Raw genomic sequence first — 25,374 nt, 5'->3', positions numbered from 1 at the left:
TCCCACTGGACACAGAGTGGCTTAACCACTCTAGATGCCCTGACCCAAGAACCCCCTTTTAGCTCTTTCACCTTTCTGCAAGAAAAACATGCCCTACCTAGAACAGAGTTCTATAAATATTAACAGATTAGACACTTCGATTCCACTCCACAGGGAGGCAAAAAATACCACCAATACTTTTAAACATGTGTAGGTTCTCCTCCAGAGATAATCTCAACTATGCATCAATATCTAAATGAACAAAAAAAAAAATCCCTAGCAATGCTCAATTGGGAAGCTGAAACGGGTTTAGAGATGGCCCCTGAGGATTAGTTAGATACAGTATGGTGTCAAATATGCACAAATGTACGAAATCAATGGCAGTAAAGGAGACCGTGGTAAAACTCCACACCAGATGGTACTATACACCTTCAAATTTAAATAGATTTTGCCCCTTGGTCACAGGGAATGGCTTTAGAGGTAGCCCCAATCGAGGCACACGTCACATATTTTGGAGCTGTAGAGTTCTGCACCCCCTATGGCAGAAGATAGCTACCAAGGTTGCTCAAATCACTGGGATTCACCATACCCTGACTTATCAGATATGCCTCTTTTTCACAGAACTCCCAGAGGCTACCCCCCAGTTCAGAAACTCGCCCACATGCTATTCAGTGCAGTACACTGATCAATAGCGCTACACTGGCACTCGCCAGCAGTCCCCTGGGACCAAGTTTTAAGATGCATAGAAGCAATTAGTCTTATGGAACATATCCACCACACGTTGATGGACACTATGCCGTTATTTGAAAGGAAGTAGGCCTCCTGGTCATCATATGGTTTTTAGGGTTCAGGTTTGTTTTGGTATACATACACAATTTACCTTACAGCTGGAGTGCCAGTGTTCCCCTCCCCCTTCCCCTTCCTAATGATTTTGTATTTGGTATACCTCCTCAATTTTCTCTTACGCCTATATGCTAGTTTCAGATACCTGATATGACAGCCACAGGACATGGATAACCTTATTAATGCTGTATGTAACCATCTGCCACTTGTTATGTGGCCCCCATCGGCTTGAATATGAGATGGTATCAGATATTATGTGCATAGGTATGTTTCGTATATTATTGTATGTCTTTTTCTTTGCTACAAAATAAAAATCATTTGTAAACAAAAAATAAAATGATTGCACATATTAATCATGAGTTTATATAACACACCAACAGAGATTCTGTACTCCAGACATGATTTAGGGCTATCACATTTGTCATTGCTCTGTAAATATTTGAACCATTGCTTAGAAATGAAATGTGAGTACTGGCATTTAGAAAATATTTATTTGTGCCTCTGTTTTTCAAACTATTATCTCTAATCGATTATCTGATAATACCTGGAAGCTGTCCCAAGAGCAGTGATCCATGCCTGGAATATTCCAGCATAGAAATTAAAGGGGTTTTTCCTGGTGATGGAGAAAAATATAAGTGGCAGGATAATAACTCCATGGATCACTAAGCCAACAATCACCGTAACCATGTACATGCCCAGCTGCCGGGCAACAGTCTCTAGATCTTTTATGCCTGCAATTTTCCCACAGATAAGAGAGGCAATCCCAAGAGGTGAGTACCTAAACAGAAGAGACATTATTAGTAAGCAATAAAAAAGGAATACTGAGCATATTTCTAAAGCCTGCTTTCCTACTGTAGAAGAAAAATGCACAAAGTGGAACACAAATAGCCACAGACAGAAGAAGCTGTAGTATGAAGTGCTTCAATAACATTCATAGTGCCCCATCAATAAGTTTAGGGAGTTTTATTATCATGCAAATGTTAAATTTCAAATAGTAAGATGATGGCAATTTAATGTAAATCTGCAGGAACCAATCATTTTATACACACAAAGACATTCTTTATCTTCTTTATCTTCTTGGTCACCTTCAGAACCCTTATACATGGGGTTCTCAATATACAAACTTTGACTTCCAGCTCTGAAGGTGACCCAGAACCAGCATATGCAGCCACAGAAATAAATGCATATAGGTGTTGAGTTTGTGACTCAGAAAGCATTGACGTTATTGGATTAACAATACCTCCTTCATGGTCTGTGATTCTGTTTGATGATGTTAATTGGAAATATTACCCTATACTTGTAAAGCCGCGTACACACGGGCGGACTGTCTGGCCAACTAAGTCCATCAGACAATCCGACAGACAGTCTGTCCTACTTTTGAATGAACGGACTTGACCACACACGATGAACAGACAGTCCGTTGAAAGCTTGCGCGATGACGTGTACAGCACGTACGACGGGACTAGAAATAGGACGTCCAATACACAGCAATGCAACCTTTCGCTGTGTAAATCCTTTCTGAGCATGCGCCATACTTAGTCCGCCCAACTTGCCTACTCACGAGCGGACTGTCCGCTGAAACCAAAGTTGGACGGACAATATTACGGAAATTCCGAAAGACTTAGTCCGCCAGACTGTCCGCTGAAAAAGTCAGCTGAAGCCCACACACGAGCGGACTGTCCGCTGAAATGTGTTTCAGTGGACTAAGTTGGACAGACAGTCCGCCCGTGTGTACACGGCTTTAGTCTTCACTAACAGAAGCAGCATAAAATATTTCTGTAAAAAAAGTGTAATGAAAAAATGCATTCATATTAAATGATTAGTCTACAAATAGTGCTATCCACAGCCAAAATGGCAAAAGTAACAAGTAGGGAAATTTAATGAAAGAGGGAAAATTGTTTTTTTGCTTTACTGCTACCTGCTCAAAGACCCTCTATAAGAGCAGCCAATATAGAAGCCTGCAGTGGCAGCTGGTGTTTTATTTGGGGTGGTGGGGGAAAACAACCACCCACCCCAAGCGTCACCAAACCTCCTGAGCGGCAGCCCCCCCGCTGTTTGCCGGTTGGTCCGGCACTTGCCCCCATCAGGCGGCAGGCAGCAGACAGCATGGTGCAACGGCTCTGTGGCTCCTTGTCCTTTCCTCCATGCTGGCTTCCAGCGCCTCCTCTCCTCCTCCTAGACATCCAAAAGGATCACCTGTCCTTTCAGCCAGGGATAACCAATACCAAAACCGACTTCCTGATTGTCTGGAAGGAGGATCGGTGTTATAACAGCAAATCAATTTGCTGTTGTAACAAACCTGGGTGGGATTGGAGCAAAATCTTTGTGACCTGAGCCCACCCTATATTGAAGCTTATTAGCGCCTCTGGCTCTAATCGGTGCTTACAAAAAACAGCCCTGCGCCCTTAATGGATGGGCCACCCCTGGAATCCTTAAAAACTAAAAGGCCTATCTTGATCCTGTTATCTGCTTGCACGGGATAAAATAAGTTAATGTAATGTCTGCCATTTACATGTTCCCAGTTTGAAGACTATGCAGACAAGCAGATCTGTGTGTGGTAGTACCACACAGATTGCTATGTCTCCTGCACTTTCCACTTTACTGTCTGACAACCCAGCGAAAGCAAGATTTAAGACGGATGGGCAGGCTAATCAGCATTATGAGGTGAACTATAATTGTGACTCTTTTGATGATACCAGGGAGCTACCAAAATCTATCGACTCATTTCCCACATTGAACCAGAATATGCTTGTCACCACATTGAAAAACATGTTAATATCTCTCGGGGGCACATTGAATGCTGATATGTAAAAAGTCAGCACAATACAAGCTGTAGGCTGTAAAATTAACCTCATTGAAAAAAATGGGTTAATTTGCCTCCACCATTAATGATCTGGTGGATAACCATGACATGCATGGAGATGGGCACATTTGAATAAAAGTAAAGTTAGCAGATCTTGAAGCCAGAGCTAGGTGCAATAGTGTAAAAATTAGAGGTATAGCCAAAACAGTCCAGCAATCAGATCTACAAAGATTTGCTACTGATATGCTTGCTACCTTACCATCATTGCCACCAATCAGTGCCCATCAGTGCTGCCAATCAGTACCACCTATCAGTGCCCATCAGTGCTGCCAAATGCCAATCAGTGCTGCCTACCTGATCTGAATACCTCTGAATTAATTATCAATATAATACACTGTATACCCAGAACTTTCCATCTACCTGACCAAGTGCCTGGAGATGTTTTAAACTTTTTTATTCACATGAAAGAGTAACGTATGCTCAAGGAATACTGAACAACATCCCACCCCATACTCCAAATTTCAGTTCTATGCAGATCTTTCACAACATGCTCTTTATAGGTGTGTGTACGAGGTGTGCCGGCTGTGCCTGGGCACACTCAAATCACTGGTGCCTGTTAGTGCAGCCAAAAGCTGTCTGTCTCCCCAGATCTCCATCTTTGCCACTGGGGGTAGGGAAATACCCAGAGGAGAGGCAGCTGTGCTGTTGGCTGTCATCTTACCCCCTCCCTGCTGGCACCCTACTACTATCATAGTATTCCCCCCCATCGGCTGCCCGCTGGGCTGTTGTGAAAGGCTGCATTCAAGGAGTGTGTAGACCGCACTACCTGTGAAACAGTTTCACATTCAGCAGATTGTGCGGCTTTGCAAGAGCCGTTCATTGTGTGTGAAACTGTCAGGGAATGTAACTGCTTCCAGGGAGAAAGACCAGCTGTGAAACCTCAGCAGTGATGTCGGGGGTGGACAGGACTGAACAGCTATCAAACATCAGTGCAGCCTCACCACTGCCCATCAGTGCAACGTCACCAGTGCTCATCAATGAAGCCTCACCAATGCCACATGTGCATTACGCTCTCCTGAACCCAGCGACCTGTGTATTATGCTGTCATGAACCCAGCGCTCTGTGCATTACTCTCTCCTGAACCCAGTGCTCTGTGCATTATGCTCGCCTGAACCCAGGGCTCTGTGTATTATGTTCTGAACCCAGCGATCTGTGTATTTCACTCTTCTGAACGCCAACGCTCTGTGTATTACACTGTCCTGAACCAAGTGCACTGTGTATTATGCTCTCCTGAACCTAACTCTCTGTGTATTACACTCACTTGAACCCATTGCTCTGTGTATTATGCTCTCCTGAACCCATGTGCTGTATATTACGCTTTCCTGAACCCAACGTTCTGTGTATTATGCTATCCTGAACCAAGCAATCTGTGTATTATACTCTCCTGAACCCAGCAACCAGTGTATTACTCTCTCCTAAAACCAGTGCTCTGTGTATTACGCTCTCCTGAACCCACGCTCTGTGTATTACGCTCTCCTGAACCCAGCGTTGTATGTATTATGCTCTCCTGAATCCAGTGCTCGATGTTTACGCTATCCTGAACCCAGGGCCGTCTTTAATATTGATTGGACCCTGGGCAAAAATTTTCTTAGGGCCCCCCTCCCCACATGCAATTTCGCTCTCCCCCTTCTCTGAGACATACCATAAATAGCAGCTAGACTTAAAATCAGTTTACTGTATCAGATCAGGCAGCAATTGCGATTGTTTTCCAGAGGTTACAGCATATCATTACTGCTTACTGACTGGTTGCTAGAGGTTACAGCACTCCTTAAGGCTCACTGATTAGTTGCTAGAGGTTACAGCACATTTCTGCTTGTTGATTGGCTGTTAGAGATTGCTGTACAGTAATACTGCTCACTGATTGCTATAGGTTACATCACATCTTCTCCTCGCTGCAGGGGGACATGATATACCTAGGAATGCTGCCTTTATTTACATATCAATGCAGTTGGTCTCAGCTATTTACATATGCATGTCACTGCTATTTACGTATGAATACCAGTATTTACATGTAAACCCAGGTCTGCAGGTGAGTCATCTGTACACAACAATAAGGCAGAGCTGGGCAGCATTAGTAGCAGCACAGGACTAAAACTTCAAGGGACACAGGAATGTAAACTGGGATAGTTGGCAAGTATGAGGCAGCTGCTTTGGGCCCCACAACAATGACAGGGCCCAGGGCAGCTGCCCCTTTTGCCCTGCCTTAAAGACGGCCCTGCCTGAACCCAACGCTCTGTGTATTAAGCTCTCCTGAACCCAGCACTCTGTGTATTAAGCTCTGCTTCTCCTGAACCCTGTGTTATGCACAGTGTTAATTTAGTAGACTAAAATGACTAAAATATTTTAGTCAACTAAAATTACTAAAATAATTTAGTCGACTAAATGAATACTATTTTAGTCAACTAAAATAAGACTAAAACTAAAACAATTGAGATGACTAAAATACGACTAAAGCTAAAAGCCATTTTAGTCAAGAGACTAAAATGAGACTTAAACTAAAATGCAATTTTAGTCAAAAGACTGTGACTACTAAATTGCAATTATTGAAATGTACTGGAGATTTCAGTCGACTAAATGTAGGATATTTTGGTAGACTAAAACATAGGACATTTTATTTGACTAAAATGTACTGGATATTTAGTCGACTAAATACGATTAAAACTAAAACAATTGCAGAAGACGAAAATGGAACTAAAACTAAAATGCCATTTTAGTCCTAAGACTAAAATGAACACTAGTTATGCATTTCTAATTTTATTGAACAACGTCCCTTTAAGACTCTCACTCTCTAAAGTTTGCCCGCAGCCACCCTATGATGTGGCGTGTGCCCCTGCAGGAAGGGGGTGGGGTTCCTGCACCTATTCTCTGAGAAGAAAAGCCCTGGGCCCAGCCGCCCAAAAATAACAGGCTGCGCATGAAAAGCAATGGGCCAACAGGGAGTGATCTCCCATGGCCTGAATGGTCCTGCCTTCCACATACGCCACCTTGGCATGGCAGGGTTAACCACTTCAGCCCCGGACCATTTGGCTGCCAAATGACCAGGCGACTTTTTGCGATTCGGCACTGCATCAATTTAAAGTGGTTGTAAACCCTTACAAACCACTTTGACCTACAGGTAAGCCTAGATTAAGGCTTAAAGATCCAGAAAGTCGACAAAACAAACAAAGATTTCACCGCTCCAAGTCAAAACCACTGACAGGCTGCTAGCTCTCCAAATAAGGCATCTAATTTTTACACAATCCGGAGTGCGGCTATCCAGAGTTTCGTTCTGTTTCTACACATTTAGATTAAGGCTTACCTGTAGGTCCAAGCAATATCTCCTAAACCTATATGGTTTAGGAGATATTTGCCCGAAAACGGGCACCGCTGTCTACGGCACATGCGCCGTAGACAGCGGCACGCAGGCGCACTGAGCGCGGCATTCTCAGCGACGGAGCCCGTGCGGCATTCTCAGCGACGGAGCCCGTGCGCGGGAGTGATGGCATCGTGGCTTCGCCGAATGACAGCGGCGGAGCTGCGCAAACCCACCAACAAGATGGATTTGGCGGACTACAGGGGACAGCGGCGACTTCACTGGCTCCTGTGTCAGGTAAGTGACACATAATGGGCTACTATGCCTAGAGATTGCAGAAAGATTTCGTTTTTATCAGAGGCAGCAGCAGCCAGGTGAAGAAATTAAAGCTTATGTGCTCGCCCTTCGCAGACTAGCCTCTACCTGTTCTTTTGGGGAGTACCTACCTACTGCACTGAGAGATAAGTTTGTCATGGGACTGAATTGTGACTCTAGCCAAAAGAGACTGTTAACAGAGAAAGACCTTACCCTTGCAAGGGCAATTGATATAGCTTCAATGATGGAAATGGCTGTGAAAGATACAGAGGAATTGAACTCCCAGGGCAGAAGAGAAGAGGTGAAACAAGAAGTTTTCAGAACAGCAGTCAAGCCCACAGTTGCAAACTGGAAATACAGACCTCCACCAAGCCGGGGGCCAACTTGCTACCGTTGTGGGAAGACAGACCATGATCACAAAGTCTGCAGGTTTAAGGATCAGACCTGTCATAACTGTGGTAAAACAGGACATCTGAAACGAGTTTGCCGGACCAAAAAGGTGCGAGATAAGCAACCTCTGAACCCCAAGACAAAGACCTATATGGTGGGAACATATACATCATCATCTGAGTCGGAGGATGAGGAAGTGCTCCACAGTTTAAACATACATCATATGCATTCAGCACCCTCTGCAATGACTGTAGAGGTAACCATTGAGGGAAAGAAACTAAAGATGGATGTAGACACAGGAGCAGCAGTTTCCGTTATCACTCAGAAACAATGGAGACAACTTCAGACCCGAACAACTGTCCGCCCAACGCCAATCAAACTGCAGACATACTCAAAGCAGATACTCCACCCACTGGGTTATGCAAAAGTGCAGGTATTATACAAGGGTCAGACAAAGAGACTGCCATTATATATACTAGAAAAAGGGGGACCCCCTCTCTTTGGGAGAGACTGGATTGCTCACTTTGGTATGCCAGACATCGCCATAAATCCCTGTAACACTGTGACAATTCCATTAGGAGATAATGAGGGATGGGTGGTGTCCCTGAAGCAGCGGTTCCCAAAGATCTTTGATGACCAGTTGGGGAAAATAAAGCATAACTGTGTGAGACTCAAGCTGAAACCCAACGCCCAGCCTAAGTTCTTCAAAGCTCGCACAGTACCTTTCGCACTCCGAGCAGGAGTGGAAGCAGAACTAAGTCGGCTGGAGGAACAAGGTGTCATCTCAAAGGTAGAGCACAGCGAGTGGGCATCACCTGTTGTACCAGTGAAGAAAGCGAATGGGGACTTGCGCATTTGTGGCGACTTCCGCATGGCACTGAACTCCCAACTGGAAATAGACCAGTATCCTCTACCCAGAGTAGATGACATTTTTGCCTCTCTTGCAGGGGGTCAAAAGTTCACCAAGCTTGATCTCAAACAAGCATATTTACAGTTTGAGGTCCATCCTTCTTCCCGCAAGTTTCTGACCATCAACACCCACAAGGGACTGTATGAGTACAATCGGATGGTGTTTGGTGTAGCCTCTGCCCCAGCCATTTGGCAACGGAAGATGGATGAGATTTTGGCGGACATTCCTTTCACTCAGTGCCTGTTAGATGACATGCTCGTCACGGGACGGACGGACCAGGAACACAAGCAAAACGTGGAGCTTGTGTTGGAAAGACTCCAAGAGCAGGGTCTGAAAGTGAACTTAGCAAAATGCCAATTCATGGTGCGAAATTGGAGTTTTGTGGCCACCTTGTGGATGCAGACGGTATACACACCACAGAAGCCAATGTTGATGCCTTAGTCAAAGCTCCTGCCCCAACCAATGTCCAGCAGCTGCGATCATACCTTGGCTTGCTGAACTATTACCACAAATTTCTGCCAGATCTGGCACACACCTTGTTTCCGTTGAACAAGCTTTTGGAGAAACACTCCAGATGGGACTGGTCGGCTGCATGCCAACGCGCTTTTGAAGTCTCTAAGCGGAAGCTGTTGGTGTCACGCATGCTTGTTCACTATGACCTCCAGAAGCCTCTGACCTTGGCTTGTGATGCCTCACCCTATGGTCTGGGGGCGGTACTGTCTCACATTCTACCTGATGGGTCAGAAAAACCAGTGGCATTTGCCTCCAGGTCTTTGACAAAAGCAGAAAGCAATTACTCTCACATTGACAAAGAGGCTCTTGCGCTGATATTGGCAATTAAGAAGTTTCATCTTTACCTGTATGGTAGGGAATTCACCATACTGACAGACCATAAACCACTCCTTCAGATCTTTAGCCCTGACAAAGGCATCTCTCAGACTACTGCGGCCCGCCTCCAACGCTATGCCCTGTTCTTGGGAGCGTACAGTTATAAAATCCAGTATCGCGGTCATGATGCCAATGCTAATGCGGATGCAATGTCCCGACTGACAGGGAGGTCAATGGACTCCTCTCCACCGGTCAAGAGTTGTCGTTACACCAGCCTGTCCTTCTTGTCTTCTGGGGAGATAGCAGCCCATACAGCCAAGGATACCTTTCTGAAAACAATACTCTCCTGGGTATGGTCCGGTTGGCCTGCAACCGTCACACAGGATTATGAACCTTATTTCCGTAGGCGTATGGAATTAACTGTGGCTGGTAACTGTGTTTTATGGGGAGACCGAGTGATCATTCCACAGACCCTCCGGAGACACATTCTGGACTTGCTACATACTGGTCATCCCGGGGGCACACGTATGAAACAAAAGGCCCGAGGCTATGTGTGGTGGCCAAACTTAGACTCGGATATCACAACATATGTGAATGCTTGTGCTGGATGTGCACAAACTGCAAGAGACCCTCCTCGAGGGTGCGTCCAGCCCTGGACTTGGCCCACGGTTCCTTGGTTTCGACTACACTTGGACTTTGCAGGTCCGATCAGAGGACACACCTTCTTGATCATAGTGGACGCCCATTCAAAGTGGCCTGAGGTAATTCCTGTTACTCAGCCAACAACTAAGGCAACAGTTTCCATACTGTTACATCTCGCTGCTACATTTGGATACCCCAGAGAAATCGTCACAGACAACGGTGCACAATTCACCAGTCAGGAGTTTCAGCGTTTCTTGACTGCTCACAACATCAAGCACAAGTTGACCGCACCTTACCACCCATCTACAAATGGTCAAGCAGAGCGGTTTGTGCAGACTTTTAAACGCTATTTCAAAGCTACAGTTGCTACAAGTAAACAGCAGTCCCTGTCACCCCAGCAGCTGGACTCCTTCCTTTCTGCTTACAGAAACACACCACATGCAACCACCAGGAAAACTCCAGCAGAACTCCTTCTGGGTCGGCAGCCATGGACTGTTTTGGACATGCTCCGCCCACAAACAGTCCAGGAACATGTACTGCAGTCCCAAGACAAGATGGTCAAACACCATGAGATTCCCCGATTCACAGCCCAACAAAAGGTATGGGCCCGATCTTATGGGGCTTCCAACACCCGTTGGCTTCCTGCTGTCATTGCAGAGACTTTGGGACCCAAGATGTATAGGGTCTGCCTGGAAGATGGTTCCATTTGCAGAAGGCATGCGGACCAACTGCGCCCTCGTTTTCAACTGCATGAATCCCTGACGCTGGCTGAACCACCAGTGTTGCAAGGAACTGCTCCCAGTGGATCAGGATGCATGGGAACTGATGATTGGGGGGACTCTGATCTTTTGAACTCAGCTCCAACAGAGCCCTCCAGCCCGGGTCCAGAGGTTGGTTCACCCACTGAGCTGGGGGATCCCTTCTTGGCACCGCCAGTGCCCATTCCAGTCGACCCTGTTTCCTCCGATCCTGAGTCGATGGGTGCCCGTCCTCAACGACACTGTCGCCCTCCTGACCGGTTTCAGCTTCAAGACCGGTTACGAGACTTTCGACGGGGCCGCCGAAAGTGATCCAATGACATTGTATCCCCGCAACTGTCCCTGGAATCTTGCTCTCACATCTGGATGCAGGAAAAGTCCTTTGCCTTTGCAGGGAATGAAAGAGGAAGTAAACTCATCAGGGTTTACTTCCTCTTTAACTGACAATTGCACGGTCGTGCAATGTTGCTCCCAAACAAAGTTGACATACTTTTTTTCCCCCACAAATAGAGCTTTCTTTTGGTGGTATTTGATCACCACTCTTCATTTTTTTGCGATATAAAAAAAAAATAGAGCGACAATTTTGAAAAAAAAAACTTTTGGTAAAAACAAAATCGCAATAAGCATTTATTGATTGGTTTGCGCAAAAGTTATAGCCTGTACAAAATAGGGTATAGTTTTATGGCAATTTTTTTTTTTTTTTTACTAGTAATGGCGGCGATCAGTGATTTTTTTTTTCACATTAATTTTTTTTTTTTGTTTACAAAAGCTTTATTTGTCAGTTAGAAAATACAAATAAAATGCATAAAAAGATAATTTTCGGTAAAAATATAGCATAAAGCGTAGATGATAATACAAGCTAGGGTTTACATAATGTGAGGGTGGTACAGAAATTAGAGGGGATGGGAAAAGTGATACAGATAATAGAATTACAATTTTATGTACGGGACATAAAGAGAGAAGAGAGATTTCGAGTGGGGGTACCAGAATGTGATCAAGGTAGGGACCAGTATAACCATTTGTTGTTAAAGATGTGCATATTGTCATATAAAGTATGGTGAATTCTTTCTGATAGTTTGAGCATTTCCATACGGTTCAAAACTTGCGACCAGAGAAGGGTATTAGTTCTCCAATTTAAAGCAATCATCCATTGTATCGAGCTAATGAGGGAGTGAAACAGTCTCGTGCAAGGAGTAGGAGTGTTAGGGAGATTGGCATACAATATGCATACTTGTGGTGTAAGGGAGACTTTGTGCTTTGAGGATAGCTCAAATCTGGTGATAGCTGCTTGCCATATGGGTTGAAGTTGAGGGCAACTCCAGAAAATATGAGCATATGTGCCTGGTTCTGTGCAGCCCCTGAAGCAATTAGGGGAAGTTTCGGGATAAAAGGAGTGAATTTTGGAAGGGGTCATGTACCATCTTGAAAATAGTTTGAGAGGGGTTTCTCTAAAGGCAATTGCTTTATTACTTTTCCGGAGATTGTCAGTCATCTCGCTCCAAAGTTCTGGGGTGAAAGAACAGTCAAGCTCCTCCTCCCAGTGTAACATTGGGGAAGATTTTTCTGGGGTGGAGGAGGAGTTTAACAGGTTATAGAGTAGTGAGATGAGACCTCTGTCTCTGGAGGAGTGCAAACAAATGTGTTCAAAGAGTGTTTCTGAAGAGAGGGGTTGTAAGGTGTAGTGAAGATCAAAGAATTGTTTTATTCGGTCATAACGTGCGAGTTCCGTAGGGGGGAGGTCGTGCTTGATTTGAAGTGAGTTAAATGTAGGGAAAGAAGATTTATAGATAAAGGAGCCCAGTGTAGAAAGTTTGTATTTAGACCATAAAGCATATTGATTATAGACATCTAAAGAAAGAGAAAATCTCCTATCACCGAGGAATGTGGTTAGTGGGGAAATGGTAGATGCAAGGTTAAATGTATCCTTGATCTTTGTCCAAATTTGGAAAAGTTGTGCAACTATCATGTTAGCCTTGTTTAAAGTACGAAAATTGCTGTGATTCGACCATAAGAGGCCTTGTAAGTATAGAGGAAGGATAGAAGAAGATTCAAATGTTTTCCATGGGATGTTATATATAGGGGCATGCCATTGAGAAATTTGGGAGAGCTTGGATGCGAGGAAATAGTGCCAGATGTTTGGGAGACCGAGACCTCCTAAATTTTGCGGCCTGTGCATGAGGGAGTTACTACATCTGGGTTTTTTATTAGCCCAAATAAATTTGTTTATTTCTCTTTGAAGCTTTAGAATTCTAGTTTTGGGGACGTTTATGGGGAGGGCCCTAAAATAGTATAAAAGTTTAGGAACTATGGACATCTTAATGGCACAGATTCTACCCAAAAAGGAGATATGATAAGAGGACCATTTATCTAGTAGGGCACTTATGTGGGAAAATAAAGGGGGGTAGTTGACCTTATAAAGGGATTTGAAAGAGGGGGATATGTGAATGCCAAGGTATCTAAATGAGCTTGTGGTCCAGGTGAATGGGAAGTTTGAGTGTAGGATATTTAGTATGTTTTGGGGAATATTAATGGGAAGGGCTGAGCATTTGCTGATGTTAATACTTAAACCCGAGAGCCTTTGGAAGACTTTAAGTTCATTGAGAAGATTAGGTATAGAAATAAGAGGGTCAGATAGAAATATTAGAGCATCGTCAGCATATAAACTCAACTTAAAGTCATGGGGACCCTTGGTATACCCTTTAATATTGATGTTATTCCTTAGTGCTTGGGCTAGGGGTTCTATGGCTAAGGCGAATAAGAGGGGGGATAGAGGGCAGCCTTGTCTAGTGCCTCTGCTAAGAGGGAAAAATTTTGAATTTATGCCAGGTATTTTGATCCTGGTGTGTGGGGAATGATAAAGGGCATTAAAGCCATGAAGGAATTTGTCAGGGATGCCGAATTTGGGAAGAAGAAGATTAAGGTATGACCAATCAACACTGTCGAAAGCCTTATGAATATCGAGACTAAGAAGACAGACTGGTTTGGCATGCAGATTAGCGTCTTGTATAATATTGGTGACAAGTCTAATATTATCAACTATTTGACGATTAGGAATGAATCCAGTCTGGTCTATGTGAATTAGATTGTGAATTACTGCTGCAAGTCTATCTGCCAACAATCTGCCAAATATTTTTAGATCATTATTTAAAACAGATATTGGACGGAAATTTTGTGGAAGGGAGTGGTCTTTATGTGGCTTGGGGATTAAGGACATATTGGCCAGGAGCATTTCTTCGGGGAACTGGTTACCTTGAAGAATATGATTGAAAAGATTAGTTAATTTGGGAGCCAGGAGGGGAGTGAATTTTTTATAGTAGGAGGATGTGTAGCCGTCCGGGCCTGGGGCGGTGGAGGTTTTAAGAGATTTAATGACTTTTATGGTTTCAGGAATTGTGAATGGGACTTTCAAAGAATTAATTTGGTCATTCGAGAGGGAAGGGAGGTGTAGGTTGTTTATCCAATCAAGCGGTGGGGTTTGAGGATGGGGGTTAGGGTCAGAGAGAAGATTTTTATAGAAGGCTGTGAAGATTTCCATAACCTCCTGGGGGTGAGTTTCACATTAATTTTTATTGAAAGTTTCGCAAAACAAGGAACATAAATCTATACAGACATCTGACAGTTCTGAGCAGAAGATACAGCACACAAGTAGCCAAATCACAGAGAAACCAGTATAGTCTTAGCCCTTGTACACACGGTCGGATAATCTGTCAGAATGTGTCCTATCGGACCGTGTCGTCGGATAATCCGACTGTGTGTGGTATGCATCGGACTGATTCCGTCGGAATATCCGTCGGGCCCAATTTTCCAACATGTTGGAAATATTACCCGACCAACTGGGCCGATCGGACATACTCCGATCATGTGTAGAGAATTTTGATCGGACTAAGTGCCACGCATGCTCAGATCAAATTCCTACATCGAAGCTATTGGCTACTAGCCTGAATGTAGTCCCATCGTAACGAAATGACGTCATCAAGTTCTGAAAGATCGGATTTTTCGCCAACTTTGTCCGACCGTGTGTATGCAACAGTTGTTATCAGTTCAGTATGAACCCTCAGAGTCAAAATACAAAAACAAAAAAGAAATACGCTCAACAAGGTACATGTACATAAAAAAAGTAGGGATTAGGGATGGGGTAGGGGAAAGGATAGGGTTGCTAACAGGGTAATAAAAGGATTGGTCTTGGGATGGACCTTTATGTTGTTCTGCCATTAAGCAAAAATATATACAACTGATTCGCTGTCTTAAAAGAAGGAAAAAGATCTATCAGTTACGTTTAGGTAGTCATCAATAATCTACATCATATCACTAAGCTTACATGGGAAACTGCTTTGTCCACATTTTACACAGTCTCTCAGCTCTCCCCCCAGATCCCCACATTCCAGCCAATAAAGTTTCGTACATGTAGTGTGTTTGCACAATTGAGTAAATTTACGATATATTCGACGCCACACTACTTTTACATTTTATGGTTATAAGCAGTCTGGCAGCCAAGAGTATATGAGTAACTACCACACGGAGATCCAGAGGAAAAGCATCAATTCCTAAATTCAAAAGAGCTAAGCCTTCTTTCGGGAAAGTAATCATCCCAGTAACAGAGGAGATTAAACGGAACACTGCATGCCAAAAACTACTCAGATTTTTACATGACCACAAGATATGCATAAGATTTCCTACTTCTCCACATCCCCTCCAACACAATTGAGAATTAACATGCGAAAACGTAAACATGCGAAAACGTAAACATGCGATATGGCGTCAAGTACCATCCCAGTGCTATTTTTTGAGATAGTTCCTAATGGTTTATACAATTAGATTTGTAGATTAGTAGATTTGTATATTGTTGTGAAGGCTGTTTGCCATTGTTGTATCGTATATGTTGTCTCTACATCTTCCTCCCATTTTAAGTATGGTGTTGTTTTGACAAATTTAGTCTTGTTTTGGAAGAGCAAGTAAAAGGTGGATAGTCCCTTGGTAGGGTTGTTCGGTGAGGTAAAATATTTCCATGCGACCTCATGGATAAACAAGTGGTAAGTTTTTAGTGACCTCAAAAAATGAGAGATTTGACCATAGGCATACCATTCTTTGTCATGAAGCCCAGATTCCCTTTTAAGAGCATCAAATGATTTGAGGGAGTTGTTGTGAAATAAGTCAGCCACTTGCATGATTCCTTTAGATTGCCAATCTTTAAGTGGAATGTTTGGGATGGCTTCTGAAAATATGCCTAAAGGCACTGGGATATCTGTGGGGTTTGTTTGTCCATTGGTGACTAGGCATGTGCAATTTGTTTCGTAACTATATGAAATTCGGCCGAATTTTGCATCTTTCGGACATTCGGATGCATCCGAATGTCCGAATAAAAAAATAACGAATTACACCGAATACGAAAGAAATATAACGAATGGATTCGAATGAATTCTAATGCATTCAACATCGAATTCTAAAACAATTCTAGTCTAATCGAATTCGAAAACAATTTGAATCGAATTTGAAAACAAATTTGAATAAAAATCGAAAAAATATAAATCGATTTCTAAAAAAGAATACAGTAAAATAGAATATAAAATAATAACACAATAGAATGAATATACCGTATATACTCGAGTATAAGCCGAGATTTTCAGCCTCTTTTTTGAGGCTGAAAGTGCCCCCCTCGGCTTATACTCGAGTCATCGCTGTCTGCCCGCTCGATCAGCGTGTCGAGCAGACAGACAGCGGCCATTCTATTCAAAAGCCGCGCCTCCGGCTCCGCCTTCGCCTGTGATAGGCGGAACACTGAATTTCCCAGCAGCCTGTGTTCCGCCTATCACGGACATCGTATCATCCTCGTACTACGGACGAGGATGATACGACGTCTGTGATAGGCGGAACACAGGCTGCTGGGAAATTCAGTGTTCCGCCTATCACAGGCGAAGGCGGCGGCGCAGCTTTTGAACTTTACAATGGCCGCCGACGAAGAGGGCACGGGACGGCACGGCACGGGACGGGACGGGACGGGGGCAAGGCAAGGCACGACACGGGACGGATGCAAGGAGGCAAGGCACGGCACGGCACGGGACGGAGGCAAGGAGGCAAGGCACGGGACGGAGGCTCGGGACAAAGGTAGGCTGGACACACACACACACACACACACACACACACACACACACACACACACACATGGATGGAGACACACACAGGGATGGATGGATGGATGGATGGAGACACACACACACAGGGATGGATGGATGGATGGATGGAGACACACACACACAGGGATGGATGGATGGATGGATGGAGACACACACACACAGGGATGGATGGATGGATGGACACACACACACACAGGGATGGATGGACGGACACACAGGGATGGACGGACACACAGGGATGGACGGACACACAGGGATGGACGGACACACACACAGGGATGGACAGGCATGTCTCACCCTCGGCTTATACACGAGTCAATAAGTTTGCCAGTTTTTTTGGGGGTAAATTGGGGGCCTCGGCTTATATTCGGGTCGGCCTATACTCGAGTATATACGGTATATATATATACACCATCTTCCGAAATTCGAATTTCCTATAGAATGAATTAGAATAGAAAAGATTTGAATACAAAAGAATTGACTAGAAAAACAATTGAACAGAATAGTATAAAATATTATTTTTCTATTTATTTTTATTCTATCACTGAGTCCAAGCCTTATTCTTCAAGGGGAAACCCTAACCACAACCCTAACCCTAAACTTAACCCGAACTCCAAGTTGGGGATTGTCCACTTGCCACATCACCTGCCACAAGTTGTGTATTGTCCACTTGCCACCACACCTGCCACAAGTGCCATGACACCTGCCACAAGTGCCATGACACCTGCCACGAGTGCCACGTGACCGGCCACGAGTGCTACATGACCGGCCATGAGTGCCACGTGACCTGCCACGGGTGCCACATTACCGACCACGGGTGGCACGGGAACTGCCAGGGGTGCCACATGACTTGTCATGAGTTTCATGTGAACAGCCACGAGTGCCACGTGTACTACGTGACCTGCCACAAGTGCCACATGACCTGCCACATGACCAAGTTGTGGATTGGACACTTGCCACGTCACCTGCCACAAGTTGGGGTTCCTAGCACCAAGTGACCCATAGATATAGGCAATATGTCAAGTACTTTTCTGCAGCAGAGAATGACATTTTGCGACAAGACTTTGGGGCCACATATCTCAGGGTTACTTATAGCTAGAGTTGAGCTGGAGTTTCTAGCACCAAGTGACCCTGAGATACATGGCCCTAAAGTTAAGATGGTGGGAGTGTAGAGATTTTCTGAAGTGCTTAAGGAAAGCAAATGAGTGGGTAGAGTGGCCTGTAGACGTGTCCATCTGCGGGTGTGGGCTGACATTGAAACCCCTCCCCAAAATCAGTTGGCCTTCTATAAATATGGAGAGAGATACTCGGAAGGAGTCTAGGAATGTGAGCTGTTGAGTGTTCAGTGCAAACACACGGCTGCAAAAGTGCAAAAGCCACCTGGCAGGGGCTGACTGGGCCAGCTCTCACAGGCTTTCCTTAAAGAGGGGCTGATGGCAGCATAGTAGAAGGTGCAGGATACGGTGTAGAAGAAGGTATATGACATGGCTCGAGTGATACACAGGAATCACTGCCTGAAGGTGGACACACACATCTCCTGGGCCGGCCGCTGGAGACACAGCCGCAATGAAGGAACATGACAGACTCTCTCCTTCATAACACCAGCGGGAATGCCATGACAGCTGCACTGGGGTGGAGACGGCTGTCCGTCACACACTGGGAGGAAGGTGAGAGCACTGAACCCTACACTGATCAAGTGTCAACGCCAAATAGTCCTGCTCTGTAGTGACAGTGCATGGCTGCTGGATGGGGATGTCTCTTTGCTTTATTTGGCTGTCTCTTTGCTTTATTTGGCTGTCTCTTTGCTGGGTTACAATGTCTATTTGCTGGATTGGGATATCTCCTTGCTGGATTTTGACATATATTTACTGTATTGGGATGCCTCTGCTGGGCTGGGCTGTCTCCTTGCTGGATTTGGATGTCTTTTTGCTGGATTGGGTTGTCTCTGCTGGATAGGGATGTCTCTTTGCTGGATTTAGTTGTCACTTTGCTATATGGGGAGATCTCTTTTCTGGATTGGGCTGTCTCTTTGCTATATGGGGATGTCTCTTTGTTGGATTGGGCTGTCTCTTGTGAAAAAAGTGGAAATTTTGAAAAGAAAAACAATGTTTCTTACTTTCTGCTATAAAACATAGATTATTTAAAAAATGTTATTGGCTAATTTCTTCATCAATTAAGGTAAATATTTTTCTGCTACATATTTTTGGTAAAAAAAATCCCAAGAAGTGCAAATTGATTGGTGTGCACAAAAAGTTATTGTGTCTGCAAACTATGGGCTATTTTTATGACCTCTTTATTTAATTTTTTTTACTAGTAATGATGCCGATCAGTGGTTTTTAGCAGGACTGCGACATTGCGGCAGAAAAATTGGACACTTAGCTGCCACCTTTTACACTTTCTTGGGAACCAGTTACATTATTACAGTGATCAGTGCTAAAAATATGCACTGTTACTGTACCAATGACACTGGCAGGGAAGGGGTGAACACCCAGAGTGATCAAAGGGTTAAGTGTGTGCCTAGGGGCTTTTGCTAACTCTGTGGGGGATGGACTGACTGGGTGAACACAGAGCTCCGTGTTCCTGCTTTGAAGAAACACAAGATCACTGTATCCTTCCCTTTTTAGAATGTGATCTGCCTTGTTTACATGATTGGTGGATCCTGGTTGACATCACGCCCACCAGACCCGCAGATTGGCTCCCCTCCTGGCCAATTAGCGTTGTCTATTGCACAAAATGACGTACAGGTATGTTGTTTCATGCAATAGATCCAAAATATCAGATTTTCCGCAGATTTTTTTTTCTTCAGATTTACCAAAACCATATAATATAAGATGAACTCTTAGGAGTTTCAATTTGTATGCAATCAGTGAGGCCCTTGCACTACATGGTTTTGGTAAATCTGAAGGAAAAAATCTGCAGAAAATCTGATGTGTGTATGGGGTTCAAGAGTGTAAACCATCCAGTTAAGCATATATCCCTCTTGAAAGAAGGTCAAATTCACAAGAGTGATTTCTTATGCATACAGGAGACCCACCTTCTCCAGAAATCTCCTCCTAGTTGAATCTGTTCTGTCCACCAGATGTCTATGCTGATTATCTGTACCTGTGTTATTAAAATTACATGTAAGGTTTGTAATTAACATAAGTAAATCATATGTGAGTGCAGGCTCCATCTAGCGTTCTTTTTTGGTATTGCTGCAGTTGTTCTGTTCATTTGATTTATTATGTGTAGTTAAGGAAGTTGTTAGTAAGCAGGGAATTCTGGGTAGAATATTCACAGGAAGTGAAGCAGCCACCATTCTTTGCAGGGAGCAAGACATGTATTTCTCAATATATCGCCATCCCCCCTTAGAGAACGTAAAAAGTAAGTAAGTAGTAAGTATGTTTTTACTATCTCATCCTATATTGCAGATCGTTGTTTCTGTAATTTATGCTGCAATGTATGCAATATTGTACTTATTGAGGTCTATTTCTGTTGTTTTGTAGTTTTACCTGGCTTGTTCTAATAAAACTGAGATCAAAGAAATATGGTAGAAGTTTATGGGACAAAAGGTTTAGCTATATGTCCTTGAGACAGAACAGAATGTATTGGATGCTTCCACATATACTCATAGCTAGCATGGTTGCTAAAAAAAGGGGGATTATGATAGACATCAAAGACCCCATCTCTTTCATGTTCCATAAGAAAATGAACAATTTAACCCCTTCCCGCCGAGCGTACGCAGATCTGCGTACTCGGCTTCCGGGGGTTATACCGGGATGATGCCCGCACCTGCAGGCATCATCCTGGTACCGTTTTTCTAAGCGGGCGATTGGCTTTCCAACCATAACAACCGATGCAGCTAAAAGCCGCTCGGCTGTTATGCCAGAGGAGCGGGAGGGGACGCCCCCCCCTCCCGCAGCCTCCCACGGCTCAATCGGGAGCACCGATCTCACATCCGCCGCTTCCAGCGGTTAGGGAGGGACTGGAATGACGCCGTAAGTGGCGTTATTCCAGTTTCCTAATTGTAAACACGGAAGCAAAGTCATGACGTCACTTCCTGTTTACTCGGGTGCCAATGGCGCCGGATTTAAAAAAATATACAGTATTCAGAATCACCGTTTTCGGCGATCTGAATACTTTGAAGTGTAAAGGAGGGTTTGGGGGTCTTTTAGACCCCCGATCGTTCCATAAAGAGTATCTGTCACCACCTATTACTGTCACAAGGGATGTTCACATTCCTTGTGACAGCAATAAAAGTGATCAAATAAAAAAAAACTATTTAATAATTTAAAAATTAATAAAATAAATAAGATTTTTTTTTTAAAGTGCCCCCCCCCCCCCCCCCCCGTCGCCGCAAGCTCGTGCAGCAAAGAAAAGTCATACGGAAGTCGCACCCGCATATGTAAATGGTGTTCAAATCACACATGTGAGGTATCGCCACGATCGTCAGAGCGAGAGCAATAATTCTAGCACTAGACCTCCTCTGTAACTCTAACCTGGTAACCGGAAAAAAAAATTAAAGCGAGATTTTTAGGTACCGTAGTTTGTCGTCATTCCACGAGTGCGTGCAATTATAAAGTGACATGTTTGGTATCTATTTACTCGGCGTAACATCATCTTTCACATTATGCAAAAAAATTGGGCTAATTTTATTGTTTAGTTTTTTTTTAATTCATGAAAGTATCCCTTTCCCCAAAAAGTTGCGTTTTAAAACACTGCTGCGCAAATACCACGTGACATAAAATATTGCAACAATCGCCGTTTTATTCTCTAGAGTCTCTGTTAAAAAAAATAAAAAAAAAAAAAAATATATATATATATATATATATATATATATATATATATATATATATATATATATATATAGTGGTGTGAAAAAGTGTTTGCCCCCTTCCTCATTTCCTGTTCCTTTGCATGTTTGTCACACTTAAGTGTTTCGGAACATCAAACCAATTTAAACAATAGTCAAGGACAACACAAGTAAACACAAAATGCAATTTGTAAATGAAGGTGTTTATTATTAAAGGTGAAAAAAAATCCAAACCATCATGGCCCTGTGTGAAAAAGTGATTGCCCCCCTTGTTAAAACATACTATAACTGTGGTTGTCCACACCTGAGTTCAATTTCTCTAGCCACACCCAGGCCTGATTATTGCCACACCTGTTCACAATCAAGGCATCACTTAAATAGGAGCTGCTTGACACAGTAAGGTCCACCAGAAGATCCTTAAAAGCTACACATCATGCCGAGACCCAAAGAAATTCAGGAACAATTGAGAAAGAAAGTAATTGAGATCTATCAGTCTGGAAAGGGTTATAAAGCCATTTCCAAAGCTTTGGGAATCCAGCGAACCACAGTGAGAGCCATTATCCACAAATGGCGAAGACATGGAACAGTGGTGAACCTTCCCAGGAGTGGCCGGCCGCCAAAAATTACCCCAAGAGCACAGCGACGACTCATCCAAGAGGTCACAAAAGATCCCACAACAACGTCCAAGGAACTGCAGGCCTCACTTGCCTCAGTTAAGGTCAGCGTTCATGCCTCCACCATCAGGAAAAGACTGGGCAAAAATGGCCTGCATGGCAGAGTTCCAAGGAGAAAACCACTGCTGAGCAAAAAGAACATCAAAGCTCGTCTCAATTTCTCCACAACACATCTTGATGATCCCCAAGACTTTTGAGACAACATTCTGTGGACCGATGAGACAAAAGTGGAACTCTTTGGAAGGTGTGTGTCCAAGTATATCTGGCGTAGAAGGAACACTGCATTTCATAAAAAGAACATTATACCAACAGTAAAATATGGTGGTGGTAGTGTGATGGTCTGGGGACTATGAATTCTGCTGTCTACCAAGAGATCCTGAAGGAGAATGTCCGACCATCTGTTCGTGTACTCAAGCTGAAACGAACTTGGGTTCTGCAGCAGGACAATGATCCTAAACACACCAGCAAGTCCACCACGGAATGGCTGAAGAAAAACAAAATGAAGACTTTGGAGTGGCCTAGCCAAAGTCCTGAACTGAATCCTATTGAGATGTTGTGGTATGACCTTAAAAAGGGCGTTCATGCTCGAAAACCCTCTAATGTAACTGAATTAGGACAATTCTGCAAAGATGAGTGGGCCAAAATTCCTCCAGGACGCTGTAAAAGCCTCATTGCACGTTATCGCAAATGCTTGGTTGCAGTTGTTGCTGCTAAGGGTGGCCCAACCAGTTATTAGGTTTAGGGGGCAATCCCTTTTTCACACAGGGCCATGATGGTTTGGATTTTTTTTCACCTTTAATAATAAACACTTTCATTTACAAATTGCATTTTGTGTTTACTTGTGTTGTCCTTGACTATTGTTTAAATTGGTTTGATGTTCCGAAACACTTAAGTGTGACAAACATGCAAAGGAACAGGAAATGAGGAGGGGGGCAAACACTTTTTCACACCACTGTATATATATATATATATATATATATATATATATATATATATATATATATATATAATGTTTGGGGGTTCTGAGTAATTTTCTAGCAAAAAATATGGATTTTAGCTTGTAAACACCAAATGTCAAAAATAGGCTTAGTCATGAAAGGGTTAATGGACCGCTACCTGATCCTAATATGTGACTTATATTCTGCGTAAGTTAATACAAAAAATCCAACAAGGATCATTACTTTTATGCGGTGATGTTAGCATTGCTCCAGACACTGAAGAAAGAAAGATGCGCTCCTCCGCTAGTAAAAGAGCTAGCAGAAGATAGTGGAGGAGTCCGGCGAGAAAACACCCCCCCCCCCCAAAGATGGAAGACCACTGGAGCTGTGCAATAAATTATTTTAAAAACATGTGTTGTGTTTTTTCCTTTACACATTTTTTTTCCCCCAGGTGAATGGGTAGGGATACATGGTACTCCAATACTCATTCACATAGGGTGGGTGGCCGGTATCTGGGTGCCCCCTTATTAAAGGGGGCTCCCAGATTCTGATAAGCCCCCCCCGTCCGCAGACCCCGAAACCAACGGCCAGGGTTGTCGGGAAGTGGCCCTTGTCCTCATCAACATGGGGACAAGGTGCTTTGGGCCTCCCAAAGCACCCCCCCCATGTTGAGGGCATGCGGCCTGGTATGGCTTTTTTTTCGGCGTAGGGCTTCCCTTTTCTCCATGTGTGGGCAAGTCTGTTCGACTAGCACACATATGGCTGGATTGTCCACTGGACTGCCGAGTCCAGCGGACAATTTTGAGTCAAAACTTCTTTCTAAGTCCGCCAATCTTTTGGAAAGAGTCTGGAAAAAAAAAAAGGAAAAAAAGAAAATGAATGGACTTTTCTCTGTGTGTGGGCAAGTCTGTTCATTTCAAAAGTCCGGCGGACTCCAGCCATAGTGCGGCGGTTTGTCCGCCAGACCTAGTCCGCCGGATAGTCCAATTGTGTGTGTGTGTGTGCGGCATTAAAAAAAAAACACCTCAATGATCAAACTAGGACACGGATTAAGAAACGGCGCAAATGGATGATATTGTATCAAAGATTAAACTACTTGAAACCCAAAACAAGAATAATCCCTCCACAACTAGAACCCTGTGCACCTCAGATATTACCATAGACGATAATGTGAGTGCCCACCAGCAGCTCTGTGTTTTTCAGTGCAGAGGGACTGCAGTCACGTGAAAGGAAGCAATAGTACATTAGAAAAGCTTCAAAACCAGCAATTTTTAACTTTTCGAGCATACCAGGAAGGCTATTGATTGATTGCTTAGGGTTGCAGTGGCGCTTTTGAAGGCTATGAGGCTTTACAACTACTGTAACCACTTGCCTACAGGGCACTTTCATCCCCTTCCTGCCCAGGCCATTTTTCAGCTTTCATTGCTGCCGCACTTTGACAATTGAGCGGTCATGCAACACTGTACCCAAATTCTTGTTTAATTATCTTCTTCACACAATAGAGCTTTCTTTTGGTAGTATTTAATCACTGCTGGGCTTTTAATATTTTACTAAAAAAAAAGAAAAATTACAGAAAATTTTGAAATTTTTTCCTTCACTGATGGGTGCTGATGAGGCAGCACTGATGGGCAGCAGTTGTGGTACTTATGCACACTGATTAGGTGGCAATGATGAGGCGGCACTAATATATGCCGTACTGATAATTGGCTCTGACATGTAGCACTGATTGGCACTGAAAGACAGCAGTTACTGGCATCTCTAATGGGCAGTGTGGGATCTGTGTGTTTCCCAGCAGGCAGCGGGGGACTTTCGGAAAGGGGCGTAATCAACGCCCCTTTCCGCAGAGAGCTATCCCGGAAGTGGGTGCAGAAAGGTGCCAATTGTGGCGCCGGAGGGGGGGAGGGTTCCGATAAGCGGAAGGTCCACTTTAGGGTGGACCTCTGCTTTAACCGCTGGAATTAATTGCTGTTTACCTTACAGCAGGGAGGTAAGGTACCCACTGCACTCAGTGTGTGAACA

The 25,374-nt window shown here is 43.9% G+C and overlaps 1 protein-coding gene across 1 annotated transcript in view; it reads right to left on the bottom strand.

The window, feature by feature from the left end:
* The window catches only part of LOC143933904 (excitatory amino acid transporter 2-like), a 409,110-nt gene that overhangs the window by 75,622 nt on the left and 308,114 nt on the right, over positions 1–25,374 (bottom strand). Inside the window, exon 7 of the mRNA XM_077457022.1 lies at positions 1,367–1,600. Coding sequence (XP_077313148.1) covers positions 1,367–1,600 — 234 coding nt within the window. The remainder of the gene's footprint in view (positions 1–1,366; positions 1,601–25,374) is intronic.

The sequence above is a fragment of the Lithobates pipiens genome, unplaced genomic scaffold (genome assembly GCF_037356315.1).
Source record: "Lithobates pipiens isolate NorthernLeopardFrog02 unplaced genomic scaffold, aLitPip1_a1.2 Scaffold_27, whole genome shotgun sequence".
NCBI classification, from domain to species: domain Eukaryota; kingdom Metazoa; phylum Chordata; class Amphibia; order Anura; family Ranidae; genus Lithobates; species Lithobates pipiens.
The sequence above is the reverse complement of the archived record's forward strand: the minus strand, read 5'-3'. Positions and strand labels throughout refer to the sequence as shown.